At 43.3% G+C, this 26,288-nt stretch overlaps 1 protein-coding gene across 1 annotated transcript in view; it reads right to left on the reverse strand.

Annotated features, from left to right (window-relative positions):
• Positions 1-1,428: 1,428 nt before the first annotated feature.
• The window catches only part of zswim8 (zinc finger, SWIM-type containing 8), a 31,831-nt gene continuing 6,971 nt past the window's right edge, over positions 1,429-26,288 (reverse strand). The window contains exons 2-26 of the mRNA XM_062400496.1: positions 25,629-25,782; positions 23,884-23,978; positions 23,378-23,550; positions 22,241-22,348; positions 22,053-22,134; positions 21,643-21,763; positions 20,738-20,939; positions 19,846-20,021; positions 18,309-19,638; positions 17,392-17,523; positions 16,999-17,178; positions 16,256-16,439; positions 15,843-15,941; positions 15,543-15,667; positions 13,277-13,598; positions 12,882-13,037; positions 12,424-12,646; positions 11,850-12,139; positions 11,543-11,766; positions 9,730-10,227; positions 9,167-9,344; positions 8,833-9,006; positions 8,611-8,730; positions 4,988-5,166; positions 1,429-3,378 (exon numbers count right to left, since the gene is read on the reverse strand). Coding sequence (XP_062256480.1) covers positions 3,175-3,378; positions 4,988-5,166; positions 8,611-8,730; positions 8,833-9,006; positions 9,167-9,344; positions 9,730-10,227; positions 11,543-11,766; positions 11,850-12,139; positions 12,424-12,646; positions 12,882-13,037; positions 13,277-13,598; positions 15,543-15,667; positions 15,843-15,941; positions 16,256-16,439; positions 16,999-17,178; positions 17,392-17,523; positions 18,309-19,638; positions 19,846-20,021; positions 20,738-20,939; positions 21,643-21,763; positions 22,053-22,134; positions 22,241-22,348; positions 23,378-23,550; positions 23,884-23,978; positions 25,629-25,782 — 5,729 coding nt within the window. The 3' untranslated portion in view covers positions 1,429-3,174. The remainder of the gene's footprint in view (positions 3,379-4,987; positions 5,167-8,610; positions 8,731-8,832; positions 9,007-9,166; positions 9,345-9,729; positions 10,228-11,542; positions 11,767-11,849; positions 12,140-12,423; positions 12,647-12,881; positions 13,038-13,276; positions 13,599-15,542; positions 15,668-15,842; positions 15,942-16,255; positions 16,440-16,998; positions 17,179-17,391; positions 17,524-18,308; positions 19,639-19,845; positions 20,022-20,737; positions 20,940-21,642; positions 21,764-22,052; positions 22,135-22,240; positions 22,349-23,377; positions 23,551-23,883; positions 23,979-25,628; positions 25,783-26,288) is intronic.

Here is a 26,288-nt window from a genome sequence, read left to right on the forward strand (position 1 = left end):
GCTCTTTTTCTTTATCCTCTAGTTCTAATTCTCGAAACGCCAACTCCTTCAACCTGAACTCCAGCACAGCATCTGACATTTGATGCTGATATGCTGGTAAAGCAGACGGCTTTAGGACGCCTCCTTCTGCTAGGCCAGCCTTAAGTGCTTCTCTTAAATTATCTTTAAGACGTTTATCACCACTGGCAATCTCAATGTCATAATGGCTGGCAAGGCTAAGGAGCTGTTCTTTAGTGAGCTGACAAAGCAACTCCTCCGAGGGTGCACTAATAAAGTCATCGATAGCCTCCATACCAGATAACTTCAGTAACCAAACATACAAAATACACCAATCGCCGCTACCCAAGGTTTCAACTTAAACCAGTACGCCCAATACACACCTTATCCAACACTACAGCTTAACACAAATTCTCTCTACTAAATGATTCTTGAAACCATGATCACAGAGATAGGCCTAGTAACTCCCATCTAGCTACTAAGTAGCACAAAATATTACCCATAAAAACCCATTACCAAAATGGACCCTGTTGGTAATCAAGACCAAGGCAACAACAACCTCTGGGAAAACTAGCCCACAAGGTCAAGCTAGACACCACACACACCGCACCTGACAAATCCACAAGCTTTACAAAACAAAGTTAGGACCCTGGACATGTTACCACAACTGTCCCCATAAAGCAGTCACTAACTCAAATAACTTTACAAATCAATCACTGCTGAGCACAGTGAGCAAGCCTCCGAGTGCAAATGATCATCTAAGCAAGCCCCCTGGTACCTGCCTAACTTCAAACTAACCCTAACTGTCTTCTGAGGCGTGCCGGGCTCGAGGCCTCTTTAAAGCAAAATTCAGTTAACCTCAGCCATGTGACCAAGGCCCTGAAATGCTCGCCCCCACCAGAGAACAAGTCTCCACCCAGGATTACCTCGAAAAAAAATAAATAAGTAAATATAACAAATAGTGCACCGATGGAAGGACAGATTGCTCTGCCCAGCTGGCACACTCCCTAACTAACCAGGGAGATCACTCACAACTTAAAATCATAGCACTCAGATTCAATGCTCACCATACTCACCATGACAAGAAGAAAAATAACTCATCCAGATTGATCCGGGACGAGCCCCCAATATGTTACAACCCGGCTCGACGGAAGTAACATAAAGTAGACACACAAGGATTAATTATAAGAAAACTGGGTTTATTGTTAATTTGGTAATCAGACTGGTGAATGGGATCCAGCCCTGCCTGAAGAGAGGGCCATGAGTGAAGCCTCCCAGGCTTTTAAGGCAGCAGCAGGTGCCAGGTGACGAGGAGAAGGAGGGGCTGAAGGAGGAGCTCCAGGAGCACTGCAAAACAAGGAGCAGATCTGCACATAACAATACCCACACATCATTTTAATTGTCTTTATTAAGTAAACTCTACACATTCACTATTGCTTTAATATTTGTATTTATTCTTTTCACACTAATTTAGAACCTTTTGCAATCAGTACATATAGAACATTTCAATCACGCTACACTTTTTTAGGAATACAAAAATATCACAGTACATTTTCTACCTAGTCACCTTCACCTGTGAGGCCCAAAGGCACGTTCAGAACCACAGCAGGTGCCTGGACAAAGATGGAAAGTTACAGCACCATGGTCTACAAGCTAAGCACACAGATCCAGGTGAGTGGAATTGTGTGAAGCAGGACTTTCCATAGCCAGGCCACTGCGTCTCCTTTTAATACATGAACACATTGTTGAAGTGTGAACTTTGAAGGAGATGGCTGAAAATGAGACAATGTCCCTGTCTAGCCACTGTGGGACAACACCAAATGCTTCCCCGCGAGATGCCAAACCAAATGCTATCCCTTGTAAAACCTTAGGAAAACTTAGTTTTGCAAATCAAAGTCTGTTTAACTTCACAAAATCCACTAAGAATCAGTGCACTGCTTCTACCCCACTTTTTGATGGGGAAGTATGTGGGACTGTCATCTTCACCAGCTACTCCTGTCTTTGTTTGAACTTGTCAATCACTTGGATGCTGAAAAGATGATGATCAAAAAATGGTGGCATTGAATGCTTCTTATCTATTTCATGTAAACTCTTCCTTTTGCTTCATGTGAATCCCAATTTTGTTATTTTTTCTAAAAAAATCTGTTAAGATGGATACTGAAAATATGTTGAGCCCTTAACAGGACAGGATAAAATAACTTTATATATTCCTAGATGTGTTGCCTTTAGGAGATCCCAAAAATTTGATAAAAAAAAAAGAAAAGTCAAACGATACTCAGCCCAACTGATGATGTTCTAACACAGAATAAGAGTGACCATGGAGAAGGCCCTCAGTGGCTCTGCGTGGCCCAGCAGCATTTGCTGGCCTCAGGTTTTGGTCTGGAGCTGAGTTCACATTGCTCCTCAGGCGCACTGAAATGTAAATGTGGATCCCACACAACAAAACAACGTTAATATTCGGTCTCTTCCGATTCCTCTCTCCATAACGTCAGATTCTATACAAAATATCAAAAAAGATTAAACAAATACAGAAAATCCCCACCTGTACTGACAATATATTTTCTAATATTAAACCTTTTTTCCCAGTTAATCTTCCTTTTCTCCCAAACTGCAAAGATTCAGATCCATAGTGACAAACATTTCTTGAATGGGGCCTCACAGCATCTACCACTCTGGACAGGAATGTTGCAGCATGAAATTGACTCACACTCAGTGGTTTAATTCAAAACAAAACTAAACTCAACTTCTAAACATGGGAAATTACGTGAGGATGTAGGGTGGCAGATCCCGTTCAAATGTATTCAGTGTAGGGAAAATGGAAAAGATTAATTGAGCTGCAGAAAGGTAGTAGTACACTTAAATTCCACGGTTAAACAAACATAAACTATGATAAAACAAGAGTGAAGAGTCAGTCAAGACCAGTGGAGGGCAAGGTCGGTGGACACACCAATAAAAAAGGAAGTCCCTGTTTGTCAGGGTTACAGGAGCTGATTGTCCTGCTTGTGTGCTGTGTTTGCTAGTCCACATTGCAGGGAACAGGATCCCTGACAGAACCAGACAGAATGTGGCCAGCTCAGTGCAGCGGCAGTAGCAGTGTTAGAAGCTGAGGGGGCGCTAGGTCGGATTTGTCATTCTGATTCAGGCCCAGGCCCAGCACACCCTTGCTGAGGGTGCTGCTTAAGGGGAGAAGGTTGCCATCTCCAGGGAGATACGCTGCCACAGCTCCTTCGTCTGCTTGCCTCTCTTCAGGTTCTGCAGCACATCGTTAAACTGCATCATACCCACAGGCGTCAGGCAGAAAGCACCTCGAGCGCTGCGGATGATGTTGACAAAGTCATCATAGTCAGCAGGTGTCAGGTGGATGAGCCGGTGGTGGATGTACTACGGAGAAAAAGGCAGAGGCAGAAAGAAGCAGGTGTGACTCTACAGGCAGCTGGGACAGACTTGGACAATACCTTTATCAAAGACGTGCTATAACAAGATTCAATTTTTCTATTTTTAACAGCAGAACAGATTTTCTTCTGACGCCTGAACCTCTTCCCACATCCCTGAACTTTTCATGGCCTCAAATATGTCTGATGTGTTTCATCAAACACACCGACACACCCACATACAACGCCTAGACAGAAGAGGGCCATTGTTAAGCTATGGTCTATCTGCCTGTTGAGAATCGTATGCTTGATGCCTTGCAAAATGGACATACGGACGATGCATAAAAAAAGGTTTTAAAATCCCACTCTGTCCCACAAATGTGGGTGGGATTTCTCTCAGGATACCTCTAATTTTATTCTGACTCATAATTTCTGTTTCAGATTTCCAAAATCTATTCTGACTATTCATATTTCAAGTCTAAGATATCTTTCATTTCAGTTCAAGATATCTATACTTAAATTTGATTGAGACAAAATAGTGTTGAAAATATGAACTTGAACTATGACTGGTCAGAATTCAATTGTAGATATCTTTAATGAGAAACTTGCAAAAGCAGTTTAAATATTACTAGTCAAATGTATTCATAAATGTTGTGAACATTTTATTTTATTGTTTTGATTAGTCAGAATGATGTTATAGAACTCTTACAAATCAAAAGTACAACTAGTCGAAATGACGTGCGATCAAACTTACTAACGGCATGGCTCGCTGAGTATGCCTCTGTGTGCCCTGAGGTATCTCTCCCCCACAGCAGTCTATGTCACTCACAGCAGAGAATCTGCACTGGGCTGAATTCAACATCTTCCAGCAAGTTGTTTTTATGCTTATGAACACAAACTTTTTTGCTTCACTGTCTGTGTATGCAACTGCAGCTTCCTCTCTACAATCAACATATGGGTCTCTTGTCCACTGTGGCATTCTCCCTCCTCGTTGAGTCAGGGCAGCAACAGTCATTAAAAGAGTTTGAACCCTTTATATTAAAGCCTCAAAGTCAACCCGCTTCAGAGTGGCATTAACCTTAAAGTTGTTTACAATCCACCAGAAGAAGATGAATGGCACCAACATGTTTTCTCTTCAATATTTCTGACGGTGATATTGTGCTGCTAAAGCATGTGAAATCTGCCTAGCACATTAGCAGCTAATGGTCAGCTCTGAAGGCTTGAAAGTAAAGTGTTCCCACAATTTACATATGCTATATCACATATACTATCTGATGTTCGGATGAACATCAGGATTAACAGCTGAGACTGACCTGCGATTGGTTGAGTGTGTTTGTATCGCACTCTATCTCCTAATGATGTCCTCGGTGCAATATGGCAGTGTTCATATCTCTCTTTATTTAGAGTATGTGAGTATTAGAAATGTATTCATTGCAATGTGGACATAAAAATGACCCTGTGTGCTCACAATAGCTCTGGAATGCCTTCATAATATGATGCTTGGAACCATCTTGGAAGACATCTCCGGTTTATTGACATTTCAGACTGCACTGGAATCTGTCCATCTGCTAAACTATGAATGTAAGCAGGGCTGCAGTGTGGGCGTAGACGCATTGTACCTGCAGGTAGGCCTGTTGGCAGCGCTGGACGAGCTGATGGAAAGCAGGTGTTCGGAGATGAGCGTGGATATGGGCTGGGTTCAGTCTCTGCAGGGCCTCCATGATGATCTCCTGCAGGACAAATGGACTAAGGACACCTTTTGCTGCTCCGACACAGAACTGGTACACGTAGTTGACTCCTGACAGGATGGATAGGCATCGAGGAGAAAGAGAAAGGAGATGAATGGATGTTCAGACAAAACAGCAAGTGACTGTTAAGTCGGAGGAAGTGGTCCCTACATTTCTATTTTATGTGTTTACTTGCATCGAAACACACACAAAACACATTGTTGCGCTGTTTGAACGCAAATTCGTCCTGGACCATATACGAAGGACCACCTACTCAGCTGACGTCCTCTGACAGGCTACAATTTCAAAATTAATCAAACGCTTCAGTGCCAAAATATTGATTTGTTTGTGGCCATCTTCTTTTTTTTATGGTAAATTCTGTCTTCCTAGCAGAGCGGATTGATCATCGCTAAATATCACAAATACACACACTATTAAATACCCCCACACCTAGCATGGCTCTCTGTAGAGTGCATAAGTCACATTTATATTCACTAGATCCAGATTTTAATTTGGATCTTCAGCAAATTTCTCACCATTAAGATCAGCCCCCTAAATATGCCTGACTTTTTCATCAAGAGCCAACAATTATTCTCTGAGAAATAAATTAAAATACATCACAATGTTAGAAAATGATAAAAAGAAGTGTGGTAACCTACCCCTTGGTAGACACATCTTTATCAGACAGACCTCATAAGACATGAACCTCAGCTTTAGCCAAAGAAACATTGACAATTATTTGTATGTTTTTCTGTGAATCAATATTCCAAAAAGTTTGTTCATAATCAAAACTAATCTTCTTTCCCCTGTAATAGCAGCTAGATCAGAAAAAAGAACCCGAGTGAACAGAACCAGATGAAGGTTTTCTAGGATTACGCCGGGTTCACACCGGACGCGGAAGCGATGCCGAAGCGAGGCGTAAGCGCTAATCCCTAGCGCGCCGGCGCATGGCGGTTCACACCGGGCGCGGTAGCGACGCCGAAGCGCCGCTGTTATCAGCCTGCAGTAAAAACGGCATTTCATATTTTTTTTCAAGCATATACTTACTTGTTGCTCCAAAATTAACTGCAACAGCGTCCCAACATGTGTCCTTTTTAGTCTTGTCTTTATACAACATGTTCTGAGGATCATACAACTCACTGTACTTCTCCACTTCAATTATTAATTTAATGTCATTCATGTTGAAGAACTTCGCTGTTTGCTCCGTAAAAAAATCGGGGGCCGGGGGTAAATTACGTATTCTCCACTCAAGCCTATGTGGAGAATACGTAGCCCCCCTCTCTCTCTCTCTTTCTATATGTATCACTGCTTGTGTGGCTGTAGTGCATGGGCAGAGGGGGACATTTAACAATAGACTCGACGCCGAAACGATCGCTGCACGGCGCGAGGCAGCCGCGGCGCAACGCTACGCTTCAGCGTCCGGTGTGTTCAGCACAACGATTTAACATGGGAGTGGATGGGAGCCAGAGGATTGGCACTGCGCTTACGCCTCGCTTCGGCGTCGCTTCCGCGTCCGGTGTGAACCCGGCGTTAGGCTCCGTTAAGCCATATGACATCAAGAAAGCCAGTCGCTGAACTTGATCTTGGTTGCCTTGTCCAAGATCACTTTCCAAAAATTGGTCATGTACCGTAAAAAGAGGGTTGCAAGCCCTGTGAACACCATTGAACACCCTGGTTGGATGGGAACTGCCAGTGGACAGCCCCTTTCAAGTCTCTTCAGAGATGTTTGATTGGGTTCAACTCAGGGCTCTAGTTGGGGAACACGTAGACATTCAAAGAGTTGTCTCGTAGACACCCCTGTGCTGAAGATGGAAAGTGAACCTTCTAAGGTCCTGATACCTGTCCTATTTCTCTGTCCCTGCTGCCCTATAGCATGATGCTGACACCAGGTACCAGCCCTGGTTTCCTCCAGATTTTATATATTTATAGTATATATGTATATATTCACTCACCAGCGACTTAATTAGGTAGACCTTGCCACTGGGTTGGACTCCCTTTTGCCTTCAGAGCTGCCTTAATTCTTCTTTGCACAGATTAAAAAAGGCGTGGCGTTTAAATTATGCTCAACTGGTACTAAGGGGCCAAAAGTGTGCCAAGAAAATATCCCCCACAACACCACCACCAGCTTGAACCGTATATAGAAGGCATGATTGATACAAGGCAGGCTGAATCCATGCTTTCATGTTGTTTATACCAAATTCTGACCCCAACATCTGAATGTCACAGCTGAAATCGAGACTCATCAGACCAGGCAACGTTTTTCCAATCTTCTATTCTCCAATTTTGGTGAGCATGTGCGAATTGTAGCCTCAGTTTCCTGTTCTTAGCTGACAGGGGTGGCACCAGGCGTGGTCTTCGTGCCTATCTGCTTCAAGGTTCGACGTGTTTTTGCATTCAGAGATGGTATTCTGCAAACCTTGGTTGTAACGAGTGGTTATAATAGTTACTATTGACTTTCTATCATCTCAAACTACTCTCCCCATTCTCCTCTGACCTCTGACATCAACGAGGCATTTTCGTCCACACAACTGTCGCTCACTGGATATTTTATATCATTTTATATAATATATATATATTAGGGTGGTCAAAATTAAAGTGTACATTTTATTAAAACATTCCATGTACCCCTACCCGCCCCCACTCACTCGCCCAGAGTGACACGCAGGGAGATCAGAGCTCGCTCACGTTAAGCAGCCGGTAGGTGACATTGTAGAAGAACAGTGAAATAAAGAGTTTCTCTAGTCACACAAGCTCAGTGATGAGTGCAACATGTTGACGAGTCACTTTCATGATGTTTAAATGCAGCCTCAAACTCTGGAATCAAACCAACATTAAGTTTCTTAATTTACTTATCCCAAGTATAACCTCTTCAATTAAACAATTCAGTGCTGTCTCTTTGACATACTGCTTATAGACTGAGGCAATGCTGGCCTAAGGGGCAAAGATAAAGCCATGTTGAGAGCAATTCATTAGTGCAGTACTAGGATAGGGACTTTAGGAATGCACCCACAAAAATCATGTTTGTATAATTTTGCTTGTGTTAAACTCTCACATACATACGTTGCTCTTGTAGCAACAAGCTTCATCAGCATTGAATTCACTAAAGTACAGTGTAACGAAACTTTTAAATGTTTAGCTCCCCATTGTAATTTGTGACTAAGAGCAGCATCTCTGTGTGATGGAAATCTATGCTTGTTCAGGTGAGTTGCATGTGAGTTAGTGAGCAGTCTTTCCCCTTTTGACAGCATCAGTGTTTATTGATAATATAGTCTTTAATTATCAAGCCCTATGACTTGTTTCATACCTGGTACTGGTATCTCAATTCATTAACTGTGCCTGGGACCAGCACATTATCGTGCAGCGTGATCACAGTCCCATCTCTGAGGTCTACAGCCAGCTACTTCAGAATCATGTCTTGGTTTTTGGTCTGATTTACATCTTGGTGGACAACCATCAATAACATTCAGTGAATATATTGGTTTTTGCTTTTCATTGTCAATCATTTTGCAGCTCACCTAGCCTTGCAGCTAGTCCTAGCAGCCATTTGACATCCTCAGTATAAGGTGGACTCCTGGAGAAGTTGTTGGGGTGATCATTGTGAGCCCTCCTGCCCAGCATTTCCAATGCTAGCATACCTTCACAAACGAGAACAGTAGAGATCACATTTTTCAGTTAACCTTCTTTACTATATGCATTCTGCTTAGGGGAACATTTGTCACAGCTCACAAACTCCTCACCAACTCTGTAGGCAGAGTGAAGGTAGTGCAGACCCTGCTGGCTGATTGGCTGGCTGTGCTGCTCATCCTCTGCTGGGAAAGGATTGCTGACCAATGAGCCTGGCTGAGAGGAGAGAGAGGGTACAGATGCTCCCTGGATGGTCTGGATGGTGGGGCCGGTGTGGACGCTGCCTACTGTAAAACATGGCACATCATACTGTTGATCACAGTTGAACAATTGCATCCTATCGTAACATAAACCAATGTACTTTATCCAAGATGGCCTACATTATAAGAACATTAATCATTTTTTGGTTTAAAACAGACAAACACCCAAATTGTGTGTATTCCTGACCTGCTACAGTGGTGCTAAGGGGCAGGCCGGTGTCAGTGTGGTAAGGGTGGACGGCGATCTGAGTCATGGACGGTACGGGGACACCAGGGAAAGTCACAGCTGTGGCTGCCATAGGTGGCTGGGGGCCAGTGGCCACTGCGAAAGGGAACTGGGCTCCGATGAAGGCTGGGTGCATTCCCTGAAGAGCACGCACGCACGCACACGCACACACACACACACACACACACACACACACTTATGCTGACAGTTCGACTGGCTGTCATGCAGTGAACACTGCAAAGAACATATCAAGAACAGTTGTGACTACAAAGTCAACATTGATACTTATTAAAATTGTAAGTTTTAAGTCAGTCTCAAATTGATTATCACTGACTGTGGAATGTATTTCCTTAAATTAAATAAGAAATCCACAGAAAATAATTAAAATGTGTGTAGATCGACAGCCTGTCTTTTTAAGATATGAACACATCATCAAATCTGTACTTTCCATCTTTAGACACCTTTTCAGCTGTATGTTAATAATTACACAAAAACCAAGTGATGGAATCAAGAGAGCCTCTGACCTGTGGATACGCAGCCCCAGACACAGGGAAGACCGTGGGTCGGGGGACATGCTGCAGAGGATGTCCCAGGTACTGGGGAGTACAGACGGTGGGGAGATGAGCCTGGATGGTGGCGTAGGGGTGGAGGCCTTGGCTGTGTGGGTGAACGATGGCCTGCCCGGGCATGGCATGGGACTGGTAGATGGTGGAGCCCATGGAGATGACGGGTACAACGGTTGCTGTAGTGACTGAGGCTGTGACAGTTGCAACCCCCGAAGACTCCATGTTTACCCCACTGTCATGAACACCACAGCTGGATTCCATGAGCCTTCTGCCCGACCCCCCGTTTGCCCCACAGCGCCCAGAGGTCTCCCTCTGCTGACCTGAGCCCCCGCCCACTGACTGCTCATACAGCCAGTACCACTGGTGAGCGACCTCAAACAAAACCTCAGGATACACACCTCCCCCCTTGGCTGCTTCCTCTACTGCCATGCAGGCCTTCTCCAGCATCAAATTGTCCTGGTGGGACACAGAGACAGGTATGGGCAAAGTGCAATATGTCTATCAATCATTAATTTTACCTTACGTACCAAACTAAATCATGTATTATGTGTCTTGATTGGTTTTTCTATTCAGCATTCAGCAGCATCTAAAATGATCAGCAACAGGCTGATCAATTGTTGTATCTTTAACTGTTGGATGTGGCTCTGAAGGTAGAGATGGTCATGCACTAACCAGACAGATTCAATCCCAAGCCCCTCCAGTTGCAGTCACAAGTGTCCTTGGACAAAATACTGAACCTTAAAGTGCCCCTGAATGATGTGCTGGCAGTGTGTGGAAGGTGTGTCGTAGAAAGAGTGCTTTGTATAGAAGCACTGTAATAGTTAATGTGTGTTTGTATGTAAAGAGTTTTAAGTGGTCCATAAGACTGGAGTTAAAAGGATGGTTCATCCAAAAATGGAAATTTACTCATTATCTACTCACCAGTCTGCCAATGGAGGGAGGTGGGTGACGTGTTTGAGTCCACAAAACACTAGGAGTTTCAGGGGTAAACAGTGTTAGAACAGAATACAATATAACTGAGGAAATTAAGGACATATCTTCAGACATAAAGAAAACACAACATGCCTCCATACAGCTCAGGTGGTGTCATTCGACTAGAAACAGCATAATTTCCAACAAGTTTTAAGCCGAAATGTCCGCTGAAATCTTCAGACGAGATGCAATCAGGGACCTTAAGTATGCTAACGTCCGCTAGCTTAGCCACTTCTGGGCAATTAGGCTCAAAACACCGTTTCGAGTCGAATATTAATGTCGGGGCCTGCGGACACTTTAATGATACCACAGTATGGAGGCATGTTGTGTTTTTTCTGTTGTTTTATATGTCTGAAGATGGTCACTAATGGTAAATGGTTTTGTATTTATATGGTGTTTTTCTAGTCTTGATGACCACTCAAAGCTCTTTACAGTACAGTTTTACATTCACACACACATTCATACAGTGCATCTATTCGCAGAACTCTATTTTCGCTTTTCTATGGGGGGCCATTCAGGGTTCAGCATCTTGCCCAAGGACACTTCGGCATGCAGATGGGTCAGACTGGGGATCGAACAGCCGACCTTCAGGTTGGAGGACGACAACTCTACCCCTCAGCCACAGCCGCCACTAATGTCTTTTGACAATTGTATTGGATTCTGCTCTAACACTGTTTACCCTGTTTATTGGCATAGCGGTGAGTAGATATTTAGTGAATTTTCATTTCTGGGTGACTAACCCTTTAACACTATAAACAGTAGATACAGTTATTTAACCATTTAACCACTCCCACAGTACCTGCTCTTTGCATTGCACCAGGGCTCTCTGTATTTCATTAGGATTTAGGGCATGAGCATGTGGCAAGCAGCTCAGGGCCAGCTCCGCTGCTGCACGAACCATGTTGAGGTCCCTGGCCCGCGAGGCTCGGTCTGCTAGGGATGCCACCTCTGGAGGGGTAAGGTGACCATCCCAGCACTCGACCAAAATATTGAGAGCAGCACTGCCGATCTCCATGGCCTGGCCTGAGAGATGAAAACACACTGGATCAGAACATTTTTGTGTTTCTGTCTAACTCCTATATATTTAAAACACAAACACCCCTCACCAGTTATCCAGGACACATGTGAGGAGTAGGTCCTGGACAGCCAGTTGGGTGAGACAAAGTTGTGGAGGCCAAGTGCATACAGGCCAATCTCAAAGGCACACAGGTGCAGGTTTCTGTGGGGCCCCTGGTGGCCCCCACTGGCAGAGGGCTGGGTGAAAATGGAAGTTGAGGAGTTTCCTCCAGCTTTGATCAGAACCGTCTTGGCGAGTTCAAAGTAAAAATGGGCTGCTGCCTCCGACGGCTGGTTGGGCACATGGGGGGCATGGCACTCTGGACGTCGTCCCTTGTACCTGAACACAGGGAAAAGTAAAACAGAACAGTTTTCAGAAAAACCTGGGAAAATGATAGTTATTACTGACAGTTCTTATGAGTCCTAAACAGTCAATGAAAAAGTGACCCGAACTGAAATCTTTACTGTTTATAACTGATAAGGAATGAGTCACAACCACCTATAACCGAAATCATTGTTTAAAAAAAACAAAAAACGGTGAATCTGTTATTGTTAAAGGTCGTCTCTGTGACCCTAGTAATGTGCTTTTACTCGTGACCTGATTTGGAAGAGGTGCGTGTTTACCTGCTGGTGTCATTGCTCTTGGCTCTGGCCCCACCACCAGCCCTACGAGAGCCACTGGAGGAGGAAGACCCCAACGAATCAGAGGAGGAACTGCTGATGCTATCACTGTCCTGGCCACGCCCCCAAGATGTTGCTGCCCAGCCACCCCGGAGCGGTCGGCGGCTAAGGGTGGGGGAACTGTCGGAGGTTGTCTCTGGAGCACTGCTATCAATACTCGCCATGCCTGTGAAATGTTTCGCAGAATTATTATGTGTGTTGATGAGGCTTTTTCGGTAAATAGGATATAATGTATAAAATCTGTATTTGTATAAACTGTATTTGCAGAAATGCCATATATATGACCCAGGTTAAAACGGCACTGACAGTCTGATCATAGTGAAAATTCTATACTTTCTCCAATGCTCTACCAGTTAGATAGATACAAAAATATACAAATTGACAATTGTCAAAATGTGTACCAGTGTGTTTCTTCTTCTGACGGACTGGTGAGCCCCAGCAGCGTTGGCTGTAACCACAGCGCGCCCCCAGCGCCAGCCGACTAGGCACCGTGGCCTCAAGCTTAAACTGAGCTGTTTCACTCTGCTGGTCACTCGGTCGAGAAGGCCCATCTGATACTGTAAGGACAGAAGACAAACAGAGGTCTATCTCTTTAAAAGACCTTAGAGTGACTTCCAAAATATATGGAAGCACAAGAATCCTACATTTCAGACATGTGAACAATGTATGGAGCGCCACACAAAAAGCATTGAAAAAATGTTTGTGTTGAAACCTATACTGTAGGACTACCTGTATGTTTACAACCAACAACAAATTAGATTGTGGCACCAAAGGTGGGGGTCATAGGGGTTCTCACCATGCTCCCTGGTCTCAGCAGTACTCTCCCCTGCGGCACTGTTCAAAACTGGGTTGGGCTCCGCCTGATGAGGCACCTCTTCTCCAGCCAGTGTCAAAGCAGACGTAGAGCTGGAGGAAGAGGCTGCCACAGTGGTCGCAGAGGAAGATGAAGGAGCGTGTTTAGATACACCCCCTGTGGCTCCGCCCCCTCCACTGTGGCCAGAAGCAGTGTGTTTGGATGGGCTGCGCTGGCTGCCAGCTGTTGGCTTGCTGGAATAAAATGAGCTTAAAGTCTGAGGCTTGTGGGTCTGACTCTCCCTGTCCAACAACTTATCCAGTATCTGTAGATGGGAGGAGGGAGAGAGATAGAGAGAAACAGGAAAAAGAACAAAGGGAGTGAGAGAGGGCCTGGTTACAAGACCTAAAGATTGGTGAGCTACTATTTCCTCAGTGTTGTTTATTATTCTTAGCACTCTATTAAGCACTTGGTATTATAATTTGTGTGTTTGAAAAGTTTTATATAAAGTCTTACTGATTAATGATGGATTGAGTGACTGTTTGCAGGATGACTTCATAAACATCCATAATGATTTCCTTGATATTTGGTAGAGGGGTGGGGCATGACCCAAGGTGGAACATTTACATTTTGGAGCATATCTAGATAAACAAGATTATACTTTCTTTAACATGGCGAGATAAGGTGGAGGTATGCACTCTCCTAGCAGCCTTCTAGTTGATTTGTTTGTGGTTGTTTCTGTGTAAAATTTCAAAAATGTGTAGGCCCACACAGAAACAGGAAAGTATATGGTTGGAGACTTGGACTATGTGCACATCTGCACTGTGGCCAAAGACCAAAACCATAATCATCATTATAATAGAAATAAACACTAATAGAAGAAAACAAAAACAACCCCGGGTTTCTCTTCAGCACTGTAGCCAGTCTGACAGAGAGTCACACCTCCACCGAACCCAGTATTCCTCGATCCCTAAATAGCAATATCTTTATGACCTTTTTCAATGATAAAATTCTAACTATTAGAAATAAAATCAACCATCGCCTGCCCTCAATTGGCACTAATACCCTACCAACAACAGAAATCTCAGAAACGGCTGAGAATCCTACCCATTATTTAGACAGTTTCTCTCTGATCATCCGTGATCAGTTTACCAAAATAATCTCAGGTTCTAAACCAACAACCTGTATCTTAGATCCGATTCCGACAAAATCACTTAAAGAAATTCTGCCCCTAATTGATAGTTCGTTACTTAACATTATCAATCTGTCATTATCATCAGGTTATGTACCACAGTCTTTTAAAATAGCTGTAATCAAACCCCTTCTCAAAAAAACCACCCTAGACCCAGAGGTTTTAGCCAATTACAGACCAATATCTAATCTCCCCTTCATGTCTAAAATCCTAGAAAAAGTTGTAGCCAACAGCTGTGTGACTTTCTCCAGGAAAATAATACATATGAAGACTTTCAGTCTGGGTTCAGAGCCAATCACAGCACAGATACAGCCTTAGCAAAAGTCACTAATGACCTTCTAATAGCGTCAGATCAGGGAACCGCCCTTAACTGGTTTAAATCTTATTTTTCTGATCGCTCCCAATTCGTGCAAATTAATGAAGCGTCATCTGTGCACACCAGAGTTAACCATAGGCATTATATAATGTTGGTGGACCATGACAGAGGCGGCGCCTGATGATGGATCTTAATAAGCGGCAGTGGACAATGACTGTGGACTATAGTGGAATCCGATCTGGATGATGGATCATGATCTTGCTGGCTGCTGACCATCGACTATGATTGCAGCATGACTGCTTGACATATAGTATTTAAGTTATCCTTCAAAATGTTTACCCTCATGAATGCTGCTAAAAACTTTAATCTTAAGGGTTTTTTAAGTAATTTTTCCTTACTCTTGCTGAGGGTTAAGGACAGAGGATGTCACACCATGTTAAATCCCTATGAGACGAATTGTAATTTGTGAATATGGGCTATACAAATATAATTTGATTGATTGACTGATTATGTATCAATACCAAACACACTGATTAATACACCACTACAATAATACAAATCTAAACATACCCCTTCTTTCTCTCCCATTTCCACAGATAGGGTACACCCCTGCTAGAGGAGACCTCTGACTTTTTTTTCTCGATTAAGCTTACAGGCAGAACACATCTCAGTTATCATCAGTCACAGCAATAACACTATTTAATTAAAAAAAATACATTTTCCAAACAGATGTTCAGAATAATCCCAGTGGTGATGGTTACCTTCTTAAGCTTGCTCTGGTCATCCTTGTAAGTGATCATGAGAGCCAGAGCCAGGTCACCTTTCACCCGTCTAGTTCCTTCACACAGTAGAGGATGCTCTGCTTCACTGACTGTGGTCTTCATACCTGCAGACAAACAGTGACAAGAAGGATTACAGTACGAAGTGTTACGGGAGACAGGATAAGGCCCAGTGCAGACATAGACAAAGTACAGTACAGTCAAAGATAGGGGATGTGAGAAAGGTGGGAACGGAGAAAAAAAAAAAGAGTCCAGTCCAGACAGAGATGAAAGTATTTTTACCAAGTGCAGCAACAGCAGCCTCAAAGCCCAGCTCCTCATCACCTGGCATTTCATTGTTACGGTTGCGACTAGGTGGACGGGAACCTGTTGGGGACACGACTGCACAAACAATACGGAGAAGAGTGATAGGAGATGTTAATTCATTAAGCCTGCATTTAAAATGTCTTGATTTAGGCCTTAAGAATAAAATAAAATAATGTATTATTTGTCACTGACTACTATCTAGTTAACCAACTGACTACACATACACACATCAGGTAATTAAAAACGCCGCTATATTTGAGTTTAGGATCTTTAAATCATAAATATAATCTGAAAAGAGAAAATTTGATGGCATTGCATAATACAAGAATAAAATTATATTTATTTAAATTAAACAAGGAAAACTAAATCTGGCAATAATTGGTGCTTACCTGGGGTACAAAGTACATCAAAGATGAAGCTGGCCAACATGAGAGGCAGAACAGGTCTGTAATCACAGAAGTTTCCGTCTCTGAGCTGCTCTCCTCTCTCTCTGATCACCGACATCTCCACCAGGCCCAGAGGAATCTTCTTCAATAGAGCCACCACCTCCGACTCCTGGTAGGCCAGCTTCACCTGGTCAACACACACACAAGCAGTAAGTGTGGGTGATACAATTTCATTATTCCTAAATGAATACTAATTATTGGATATACTACGTATATACTTTACATGGCATATTCATGGAGTTTATACAGGAATAAATGTGTTTAAAAATCGGATTCTCAGCTGAAGTTGTCATAGCAGAATCCTGCTTTGCTTTTCTTAAACAGGAACTCGCAAAAATCGCTTATAATATATAACTACATAAATAGAATTACAGCCCTAGGGTTAAATTTCCATCAAAAAGTGCGGCCTCATTCCCTCCAGGTGTTCCTGACATTTTGCATCCACAAGAATATGTCATCCACCATGACATTTACTGTTGAACACTAAAATCAGATTATTTCATCATTTAGTTGACCCGCAGTCTACCTTTCACACATTAACAACAAAGCAGGAGGTTCTCTGCAATGACCAATGATGGTCAAAACAGCAACAGATCCTCTGCATTTTTAAGTCAAGAGTTGGAGCAGCCGGTGCATCATCTCAATGCAACAGACCAAATGTGTGTTTGTGCGTGAGAATTAGAAACCTCCAAAGCTTTGGTAGACGCAGGTGGTCTCTGGAGCTCCAGGGAGAACATGCCGGTGCTGAAGGCCAGGTTGTGGAGCTCCAGACGTTCACTGAGAACAGTGAGGAGAAAGGAAGTTTTCGACAGTGTGTTGGTGGCTATCTGCGTCTGACGGCTGGTCGACACTTTGCTCTTCTTACCCTAGATCCAACAACAAAAGAAATAATAATGAGGCGGAGAAAATTTGAATCTGGGGCCTTTCCTCCACGAAGAAGGACTCAATATATCAATACACAGTTCAAAATGCTGACTGAGTAGTTAAGAATATTGAGACTGTACAGTGGAAGGAGAAAAGTGAGTTCAAAGGTCAAAGACAATGTGTTCCACACTGCTGGGACATGTGGCTGTATCTACCTTAGTCTGTGGCTGCTCCACTTTCAGGTCAGGAGGGTTGGCTAGCAGGTCTCTGGCCAGCTCCACTGCCAGCCGGCACGCCTCATTACTGTAACCATGAGCATAAAGGGCCTCTGCACATGCAAACAGCACCTGCAGGCAAATGCACACACAGCAACAGTAGTCAGGTCAGGAAGAAGAGCAGTATTTGTCTATACTTTGTTTGTAGATCTACAATAAATAGTCCATACTCTACAAAGTAGCTCATGTCTCGAGGAAACAGCCTCGTCGCTTTGATTTAAAAAAACTTTTTACAACTTGGATTGTTGTTCTAGAGTTTTGTTAATCTTTCCAAACATCTAAAATAATGCTCGACTCTCAAGTTTTGCTGTAATGAGAGATGCAAAGTGACAGAACTAAATGGAAGCAACAGGCAGTCAGACAGATTTTCAACTGGTGGAAATCCTCTGCAATAAAATCCTAACTCTAGTTGCGGCAAGTGACCAGACTAAGTTGCAGCTCACTTGTGTGTTTGTGAAGATTCATTGGGGAATGGCTACCTACAGTACACCAATACTGGATTGCACCACTCAAACAGTACTGACATGTTGCCATAAAACCATGCCCATTGGAGAAGACTAATGTAGGTGGCAATGTAACGAATAAGTTAAAATAATTGATCTTATTTAGGTAATTTCAGGTTTGATTATTGTTCTTAAAGCTGTGGCAGCAATAGTTAATACAATCAGAAAACATATTTTATGGTTACATCTATGGCACTTTTCTAGTCTGAATGTCCACTTAGTGCTAAGAGGAGAACCCTTTAAGTGCAATCTTAGCTGGTAAAGAACCCATGTTTTGAAATATCTACATCCATATCTGTAATCACCCCTGTTAACAATTTAACTTGTGCAGCACTTCAGGTCTTCCTTCCTTACCTCCATGCGTCCCTCCTGATCCAGTGGTTTGATTCCTGCAAAGATGTCCGGCTCTTCCTCCTGTTGGTTGTCAGTCAACTGTCTGTCTGCTCCCTCCTCTGAGGCAGCACTAAGGTAGTATGCCTGATAGTCATCCTCACCCACAGCTTCTCCTCCAGCAGCTGCCCCTGGTGCCTCTGCTCCCTGGTTAGCTGGCCCAGCTGCAGCTGCTATACCGCTCCCTGCTTCCACTGCTCGAGCAGACGCTGCGTCTTCGTGGCCCTGCTGGTCCTTGGCTGATGTTTGAGTGGTGCCTGATCTTGTTGTAGTGGTGGAGGTAGAGGGTTGATTACTGCCAGCTGAGTCTACATCTTCATCTCTGTTCTTGACAGACTCAACCTCCAGCTCTGCTTCCTTTTCTGCAGCATTGGGCTTGTCCATAACAACCACCACTGTCTCTTTGGAAGGGAAGCAGGATGGAGCAGCCTCTGCATCAGGAGGTGCAGCAGAGCTAAGGCTGACACGCTTTGTTTCAAACATCTTGTTCCCTCCGTTGGTGCTACTGTACTTGCGTGAGTCTCTGAGCAGTGGGCTTGGAGATGGCAGCATTTCTGGGGGTGGGGGTAGAAACTCAAAAGTGTTGCTTGCCTCAGCCCCCAAAGCCAGACTACAGCCATCATCCAAACTGAGCTCAGCCAAGTCTGGCTCCAGGGAGCTGTCCTCACTGCTGGTTCTCCGCTTGGCACTGGCATGCTTTCCCTCTCCTAACGCTCCACTCCCTCCAGGTCCTCCTACCGATGCCCCCTTTCCACCTGCCTGTGTCAGTTTCAGCTTCCCTCCAGAGGAGGAGCCTGGACCTTTGTACATGCACTTCCCACCTCCTTCTTCCAGGGCAAGAGAGACACTCCCTCCCAAACGGACCAGCATCCCTCCCCCTCCACTGACTGACAGACCCTTCCTCTTGGTTAGAATGGTCTCCTTGGGTCGGACTGCCAATTCCTGTTGAGACAAGTGACCACTCCCTCTTCCTTTATAATCTCCTACAGCTCCACCTTCAGCTCTGCCCCCTCCCCCTGGTTCAGGAGGTTCTCCAACTCCTCCTGCAGCAGCTTTGACTCCTCTCTGATGTTGCACTGCCCTAGACCAGCAAAATGTGGCACTCTTCTTATCTGCACTGCAGTAGGTTATTCCATCGAGTGGGTAGGCCACTTCCCAGTTAAAGTAGCAGGACTCTACAGCGGGTTTGAAGCCCTGGAATAGTTTATCCAGGGACTTGCGATGTTGCCCCCGCTTCACTATTTCAATCACCTTTAGATGCCACTGCTTCAGCTGGCCTGCAAGCTCGAGACGCCTAGAGTAGAGCATAGACAGACTTTATTATTGATTGAGTCCTTACTTAATATTTACTACAATCATAAAAAAATGATGTGATGAAGAAATGAGAAATGTGCTGATATTACATCACATGGAATCTTCAATATTTCTTGACCAAATTCTGTGACAGTTCATAAAAAGTACATAAGGAGTATATAGCGTGTCAGTGGCATAATGGTCTGACCTGCAAGGGCTCATCGTCGGGTCAAGCACAGCAAGTCTCCAGAGCACCACCATCTCATCGCACATGCTGGCACAGGCGTGAGCCGCCACCTCTGACTGGCCATTGCTGCGCCCAGTGTGACCACTGGCACTGCTGTGGGACGCTGATGTTCGAACACTGTACCACCAGCTAATGATCTGAACAAACAGTCAGAGAAATCATTGAGGGGTGTGTGTGTGTGTGTGTTCTGGGTATTACCACGGCTGTGGGGACCTAAATCTATTTTTAATTGCCAAAAAACAAGTTCACATAAAGTACTATTTTTTTTATTTTAGGTGTAAAATGCTTTCAATGTAAGTCAATGTACGAATGTGCGTGTGTGTGTGAGAGTTCTGGCTGTATCTTTCTCCTCTTTTCTATGGCACCTCTCCAGTTTGTTGTCCTCTATCCTTCTACTCGCTTATTTCATCTGCTTCATGTTCTATTTCTGCTTAGCTGAGGGGAGTCCTGATTAGTAGAGGACCTGCTCTAACAGCTGAGTCAGAGCTGAGCCTCCCTAATTCATTCGAGTGTATGGTACATGCACAGGAGAGGTGGATGATGGTGAGAGTAATGTGTGGCAGAACAGAAATAACTCAATCTAAACCTGCAGAAAAGGGTGATTTTGACCTCTCTGGATTACCCTGTATTGAATATCTTCTAACAGCATTGAGATTTTAAGCATTAGCCTCAATAACAGGAATACAGCTAAATGTAAAACAATTCTCAATCTGAGAATCATTCCAAGTATGCCTTGTACTTTTCAGAGTACTGTCAACTTCTACATTGAGAGCAACATGTATGTCTGCTGATGTTAAATCTTTGCAGTGGTTTATTTTCAGCAGCAAGAGCACATGTCACATTGAGGATGTACCTGTTCGTAGGTGAGGCACTGCTCAGTGAGGATCTCGAGCAGAGGAGCTGCATTAGTGTCTCGTCTCTTGAACATCTCCCTGACAATGGACAAAAGGTTCCAAATGCCTTCTGGCTCTCTGCCTCTCAGAGGTCGCAGCAGACATGCCCACTCAGCAGCAGCTGGCGGCTCCGTGGATGACAAGTACATGGAGTTTACATCACTGTGAATACAATATACAGAATAAAGAGAGAAATTAAACAATGCTCACTGTGCAGGTTAACATGAAGGAAGAGTGCAAGGGTATTTTTTGCAGTAACACTGGAGCTCTATGGCACACTAAACACACTACATACTTTATATAAAGTTTATTAGATTTAAAAGTATTCCTTTAGCGCTGTTGATTTTACAGAAATTACACCCGGCAATATCATAATCTGTATATCTAAAATTAAGCAACTGTTCCCTCCTCTCCATCATGACTCCTTTGCAGGTTTCGAGCAATGTAGACAGATACATTTTACAACACTATTTCTGCAATATGAAGCTGTGAGAGTTGAATGTTAACATCAAAAAAGTGACTCAATAAGCTTAGATGCATGATTCTCATGGTTCAAACAATATGGAATCAGTTCTCAATTCCGATCCCTAATAAAAGACTATCAGTCTTACACCATGTCTATACAGGAGCATGATAGTAGAGAAAGCAACAGCTTCAGTGCTGCATCTGTCTCCGGAAACATGCATTTTTACTCAGGATGTGTACTATTTAAACTAAAGGCTCACATGTAAAACAAGCACCTTGTTTACAGAGTGAAGTGTATGACTGAAACAGGTTAGAGAAGTGTCTGAGTTAAGGTCTGACGTTTAGAATAGTTCTATGGGTGATGTGGTAGGGAGTATTATGTGAGACGAGTAGTGGGTACCTGAATACAACAGGTGAAGGCCCGCAGAACTTGTGCAGAGTCTTTTTTATGTTGTCACTGAGAGTCGACTCATCCAAACACCATGTGCTCTGATCAGACGCCGAGGGCCCTGCTGTCGGGTCTATATGCACACAAACACACAAGTTGTTATCTTTGTTTTTATTTAACGGCTTTTCTATTCATACTGCCAAGTGCAGCAGGTGAACAACAGCAGTATAAACACAAACTCCTTACAGGGGGAATAGACCAGGGGGACACCATACCGGAAACATCAATGCCATCTAGCTGTAGCAATATCTAATAATATGGGCTGAGACTGATCCACTTGAATACAATTATCAATACGTTTCTGGTTGTAAAGACAAGACTTGTTTATCATGTCAGTTCTCTCAGTCAAACTGCTACTGTACCTGGAGCTCCACACACTGTGTTGATGGCAGTAGACTGAGAAGAGAGCAACTCATCAAGTAGCCGTTGGGCTGTGGGCAGGATCTTAACATAAAAAAAATCATGAAAATCAAACGTGCTTATATGAAATTCAAAGATCATGTATGTTTTGAATTATCATGAATAGCTTGATTCATAAAGGGGAGTTTACCTGCTGAGGCAGCTCACTGATGAGGTACTGGGCAAACTTTTGCAGCTGGTCCCTCTGCAGCCTGGACAGAGACTCAGAGACCGGAGCCCTCAGACAAACTGCTGATGCCTACACGCACACATACAAAGTACGGATGTAGTACTCCAACATATGACCCATATTTACATTATTTAAATTTTTAGATTTTTATATGTTTTTCTAATCGTTTTTGAGTTTCTTGATGAAAAATAGAGTCCTGTTGCTAGTCTAGAATTTTGGTCATACAAACCTTCTGATGAGATATGGGTGTTCCTCAAAATAAAAGACAACTTCTTCACGCTTAAGCCTGAAACATGCTTCTGCGTTTTCACGGGCCCGTAAGCGCAAGAGCCCTTCCGGGTCCCTTACGTGCTTATGTATCCCTCCTTACGTGCTGACGGGTGTCGACCCCCTTTTCTAAAATTTACGGCAAAGCTCCGCAAGCTCATTCGGCCCGCAAGGCTGTGATTGGTCTGCTCTACATCCCTTCTGGAGCTGCGTTTCCGGTTTCATGCCCCATAATACCGGCAGAAATCACGGAAGATTTAGAAGAACGAATATGGACCAAATAGAAGAGCACTTGGCAGAAGATATCCGATAGTATGATCACTTGTATAACCTGTCACTGACTGGCGGATTTGTCCGCCAGAAAAAGGCTACGAGGAGCCGCAGTGGCTATGTAAATAAACAATCGACGAAGAAGAAAGAAGGCGTCTCTCAGGTCGTCTTCGACAAAAAGCATTACTCCGCCTAGTGTTCTGGCGCGGAATTGCTTTGTAAGACGCGCAACGGTTGGGGAAGCATGAATGAAAACGAGTCTTGCGCCACAGCGGCGTGAAAAGACGCAGACGCAGTCGCAGAAGCATGTTTCAGGCTTTAGGTAAAGCATAGATAAAGTACATGTGCCTCCCTGATCCTGATACAAACACATTCTGTGTAGAACAGAACTGATTAAGAAGGACTTTCCAGGGACTATAAAGAGATACACTTCTAATAATGTAGGGATTAGTAAGGTGCTGCAATCTTTTTGGGTGGTTTTGTGTTGACAAAGTGAGATCATTTGATTTGATTAATATTACAGACAGTTAAAGAGATGGAATTGTGCAGACTCAAACTCACATTATGGATCCTGAACAGGCACAGTGCCACCACATGGGCACACCATTTGGCCCCCGCGCCGCATGTGCAGCTACAGGAAGTGATGCGGCAGCGATCAAACATGACCGCCACATTGTATGCTCCCTTAGACTGACCAGCCTGACTGGACACTACTGTAGCACTGAGATGGAAGCCTGATAAAAGATAGACCATCACAGAAACATGTACAAACACAGAATTGAAGACGTGTAAAGGAACAGGCTGAACAAAGAAATAAAAACTTTAGTATATTAGTTCTAAACTGTATTTAGAGTATTTAAAAACTGAAAGGTGCTGCTTTGAATGAATCTATGATGTACAGATGGCTGATTTATAGACAGAGTGGAAGTGGGTGTTATTGTAAGTATCGGCCTATTTGTGTTGTTTTCCATAATAACGTTATATTAATCTATTCAGTGTAAAGTTACAGTTTGAAAAGTTACAGAAATGAAAGATCCATGTATGGTAAGATTGAATACTCAACCCACCGATCTGTAGTGGGTCTTTGACTGCTCGGATCCTGTAGAGTTGCTCTCCACGTTGGAATTCATCTGGACTCCCATTAGCCAGACAGGAATATAACCTGAGGAAGGACAAGGACAGAAACTGAGATAGAATAACAAAACGTGAGTTTTGAACAAGAGTGTTTTTACACTGGTGAGCCTGGTTTATCCATAATGTCAATATTTTTTTTCCAAAACAGTGCCTATCATAAAGTTCCAGATTCCAGTTGGATTGGTTCAACTTGTTTGTTTTCTGCATGTAAGAATAGGACCTTTTGCTTTTTTATTTACTGTATATCATCAGACAAATAGTCACTCAGAGGAGCTGGGTATAAAACATGTGCCTCCCTGATCCTGATACAAACACATTCGGTGAAGATTAGAAGAGATGAATTAAACTGATTAAGAAGGACTTTTCAGGGTCTATAAAGAGAAACACTTCATATAAAGCATGAATTTGTTAGGTGCTGCTAGATATCAACATTAATATCATTATGTTCAATGTTAAGTCTGATTGGCTTAATTAACAAGACAGTCACTGAAAAAAAGAGCTTAGGATAATTTATATATTTTAAGCATTCAATATGTTAGGTAACTTTCAGAAATGTAGCTGTGGATTACTACACTGAAAGGTAATAACAAATATCTGACATAAAGATCAAAGCTATTGTGAAAACAGTAATGTTGTTTAGGGCTGCATGATATTAGGAAAACAATATATGGGATAAGGTTAATTAATATCACAATGACGATATGATGTGCGATAAATAATAATAAACAGTCCCTTGCTACGGATGCAGAGACAACAGATAGCTCCACAGCCAGGAGTGGGCTCACAGCCCTGCCGCATTGCTACCAATTCGTGAGTACACATCAGGGAGCCATGCACAGCTCCACTAAGTCCACCTACAGTGTTTATTTCGGTCTTTACATACATGTTTGGGCCATGAAAGTAATTTTTTTTACAGTTTTTTGCGGCTATCTCTCTGAGTTACCTCTGCGTCTCTATCGTTCACCTGCGCTGCGCTGAATGCGTCAAACCAAACGGAGGCAGCCAAATCCACAAACATTTACTAAGTTTTAAAAGTGCATTATTTTAACACAGACTGAGTTTACAAATCTGTCCAATCACACCGTGTGTGCGTGTGTGAATCTGTGTGTGAGTGCACGAGTGAGAGAGAAAGGAAAAGAGCGAGCAATCGGCTGAGGAATGCGCTGCTCTGAATATAGATTTACCTCATTAATAAAATAATCAATCATTACGTGATGATAAGTGTTGATATTGTGGCGACAAACAAATCAACATTTAAACTGTAGCTAGTCAGAGATGTCAGCTGAGAGAGAGAGAGAGAAAAGAGACAGAGACAGAGAGACACACCCTCACACAGAGCAGCGTCGCTCCTTCAAATCTGTTTTGAAATTCTCTGTTTTCTTCCTATTCTCTTTTTACGGCAATGATTCACCGACAGAAAACGATGTCAACGATCTGAATGTCTTTCATTAGTTTACTTTCATCTAGGGCAGCAGGCTTTCTTCTGATCAGCCAAATATATTGTGTGGCGCATGGATCATGATTTATCGCAGTTTCTGCCAATCTTTTGCGAAACGTCTATATTACTCACGTTGATATCGCGATGACGATATATTGCGCAGCCCTAATTGTTGTAAGACCAATATCATATCCCTAATCAGAGGTTAGAAAGAAATATACAGGTTATCAGTAATCTTACCTGATGTCTTCCTCATTTTCAGGGAAGCTCCAGTAGGCAATGCGAAGCTGGAGCTGTTCTGGGACAGGGGGGTAGACCTTCTCCACCACCTCAAACGGGATGTGGAATGCTACCTGCTTTGCTGACAGCTCTACCAGAGGAATCACCTGACCATCTGAGGAAGAGAGGATGCTTAGCTCAGTCAGCTGGACAGGAGAGAAAATACTGAAGGTAGGGTATTCATTTCTGTTCTTTCACAATCCCACATTAAAGAAAGTTGAGGTTGAATAACCTTATCTACCTGAAAGGACGGTAAGAGTGTGATCAGTACTGTACTCCCATCCACCTGTAATCATGAAAAAGTACAATGTACTGACTAGGGCTGTCAATCTTCCTCTATAATCCCATTCAAATCTAAATTTCGTATCTTTTTTGATGTCAGTTTTTTAATGAAATGTTATATAAAATGTACACGTGCCTGAGATAGGCTGCAACTCTTGAGATTTTGGGACATGTCTAGTGGCTCCAAAAGCCATGCTCAGTTCACAGTAAATTATCAACAGTACACCTTTCAATAGAGTTGGAATGTCTATATCTTTAGAAAATGTCATAGAGACACAAAATCATCAGTGGGGGAGTTTTATGGTTCACAATCTTTCCCTCTGTGCATTTGTATTTGTG

The sequence above is a fragment of the Platichthys flesus genome, chromosome 12 (genome assembly GCF_949316205.1).
Source record: "Platichthys flesus chromosome 12, fPlaFle2.1, whole genome shotgun sequence".
NCBI classification, from domain to species: domain Eukaryota; kingdom Metazoa; phylum Chordata; class Actinopteri; order Pleuronectiformes; family Pleuronectidae; genus Platichthys; species Platichthys flesus.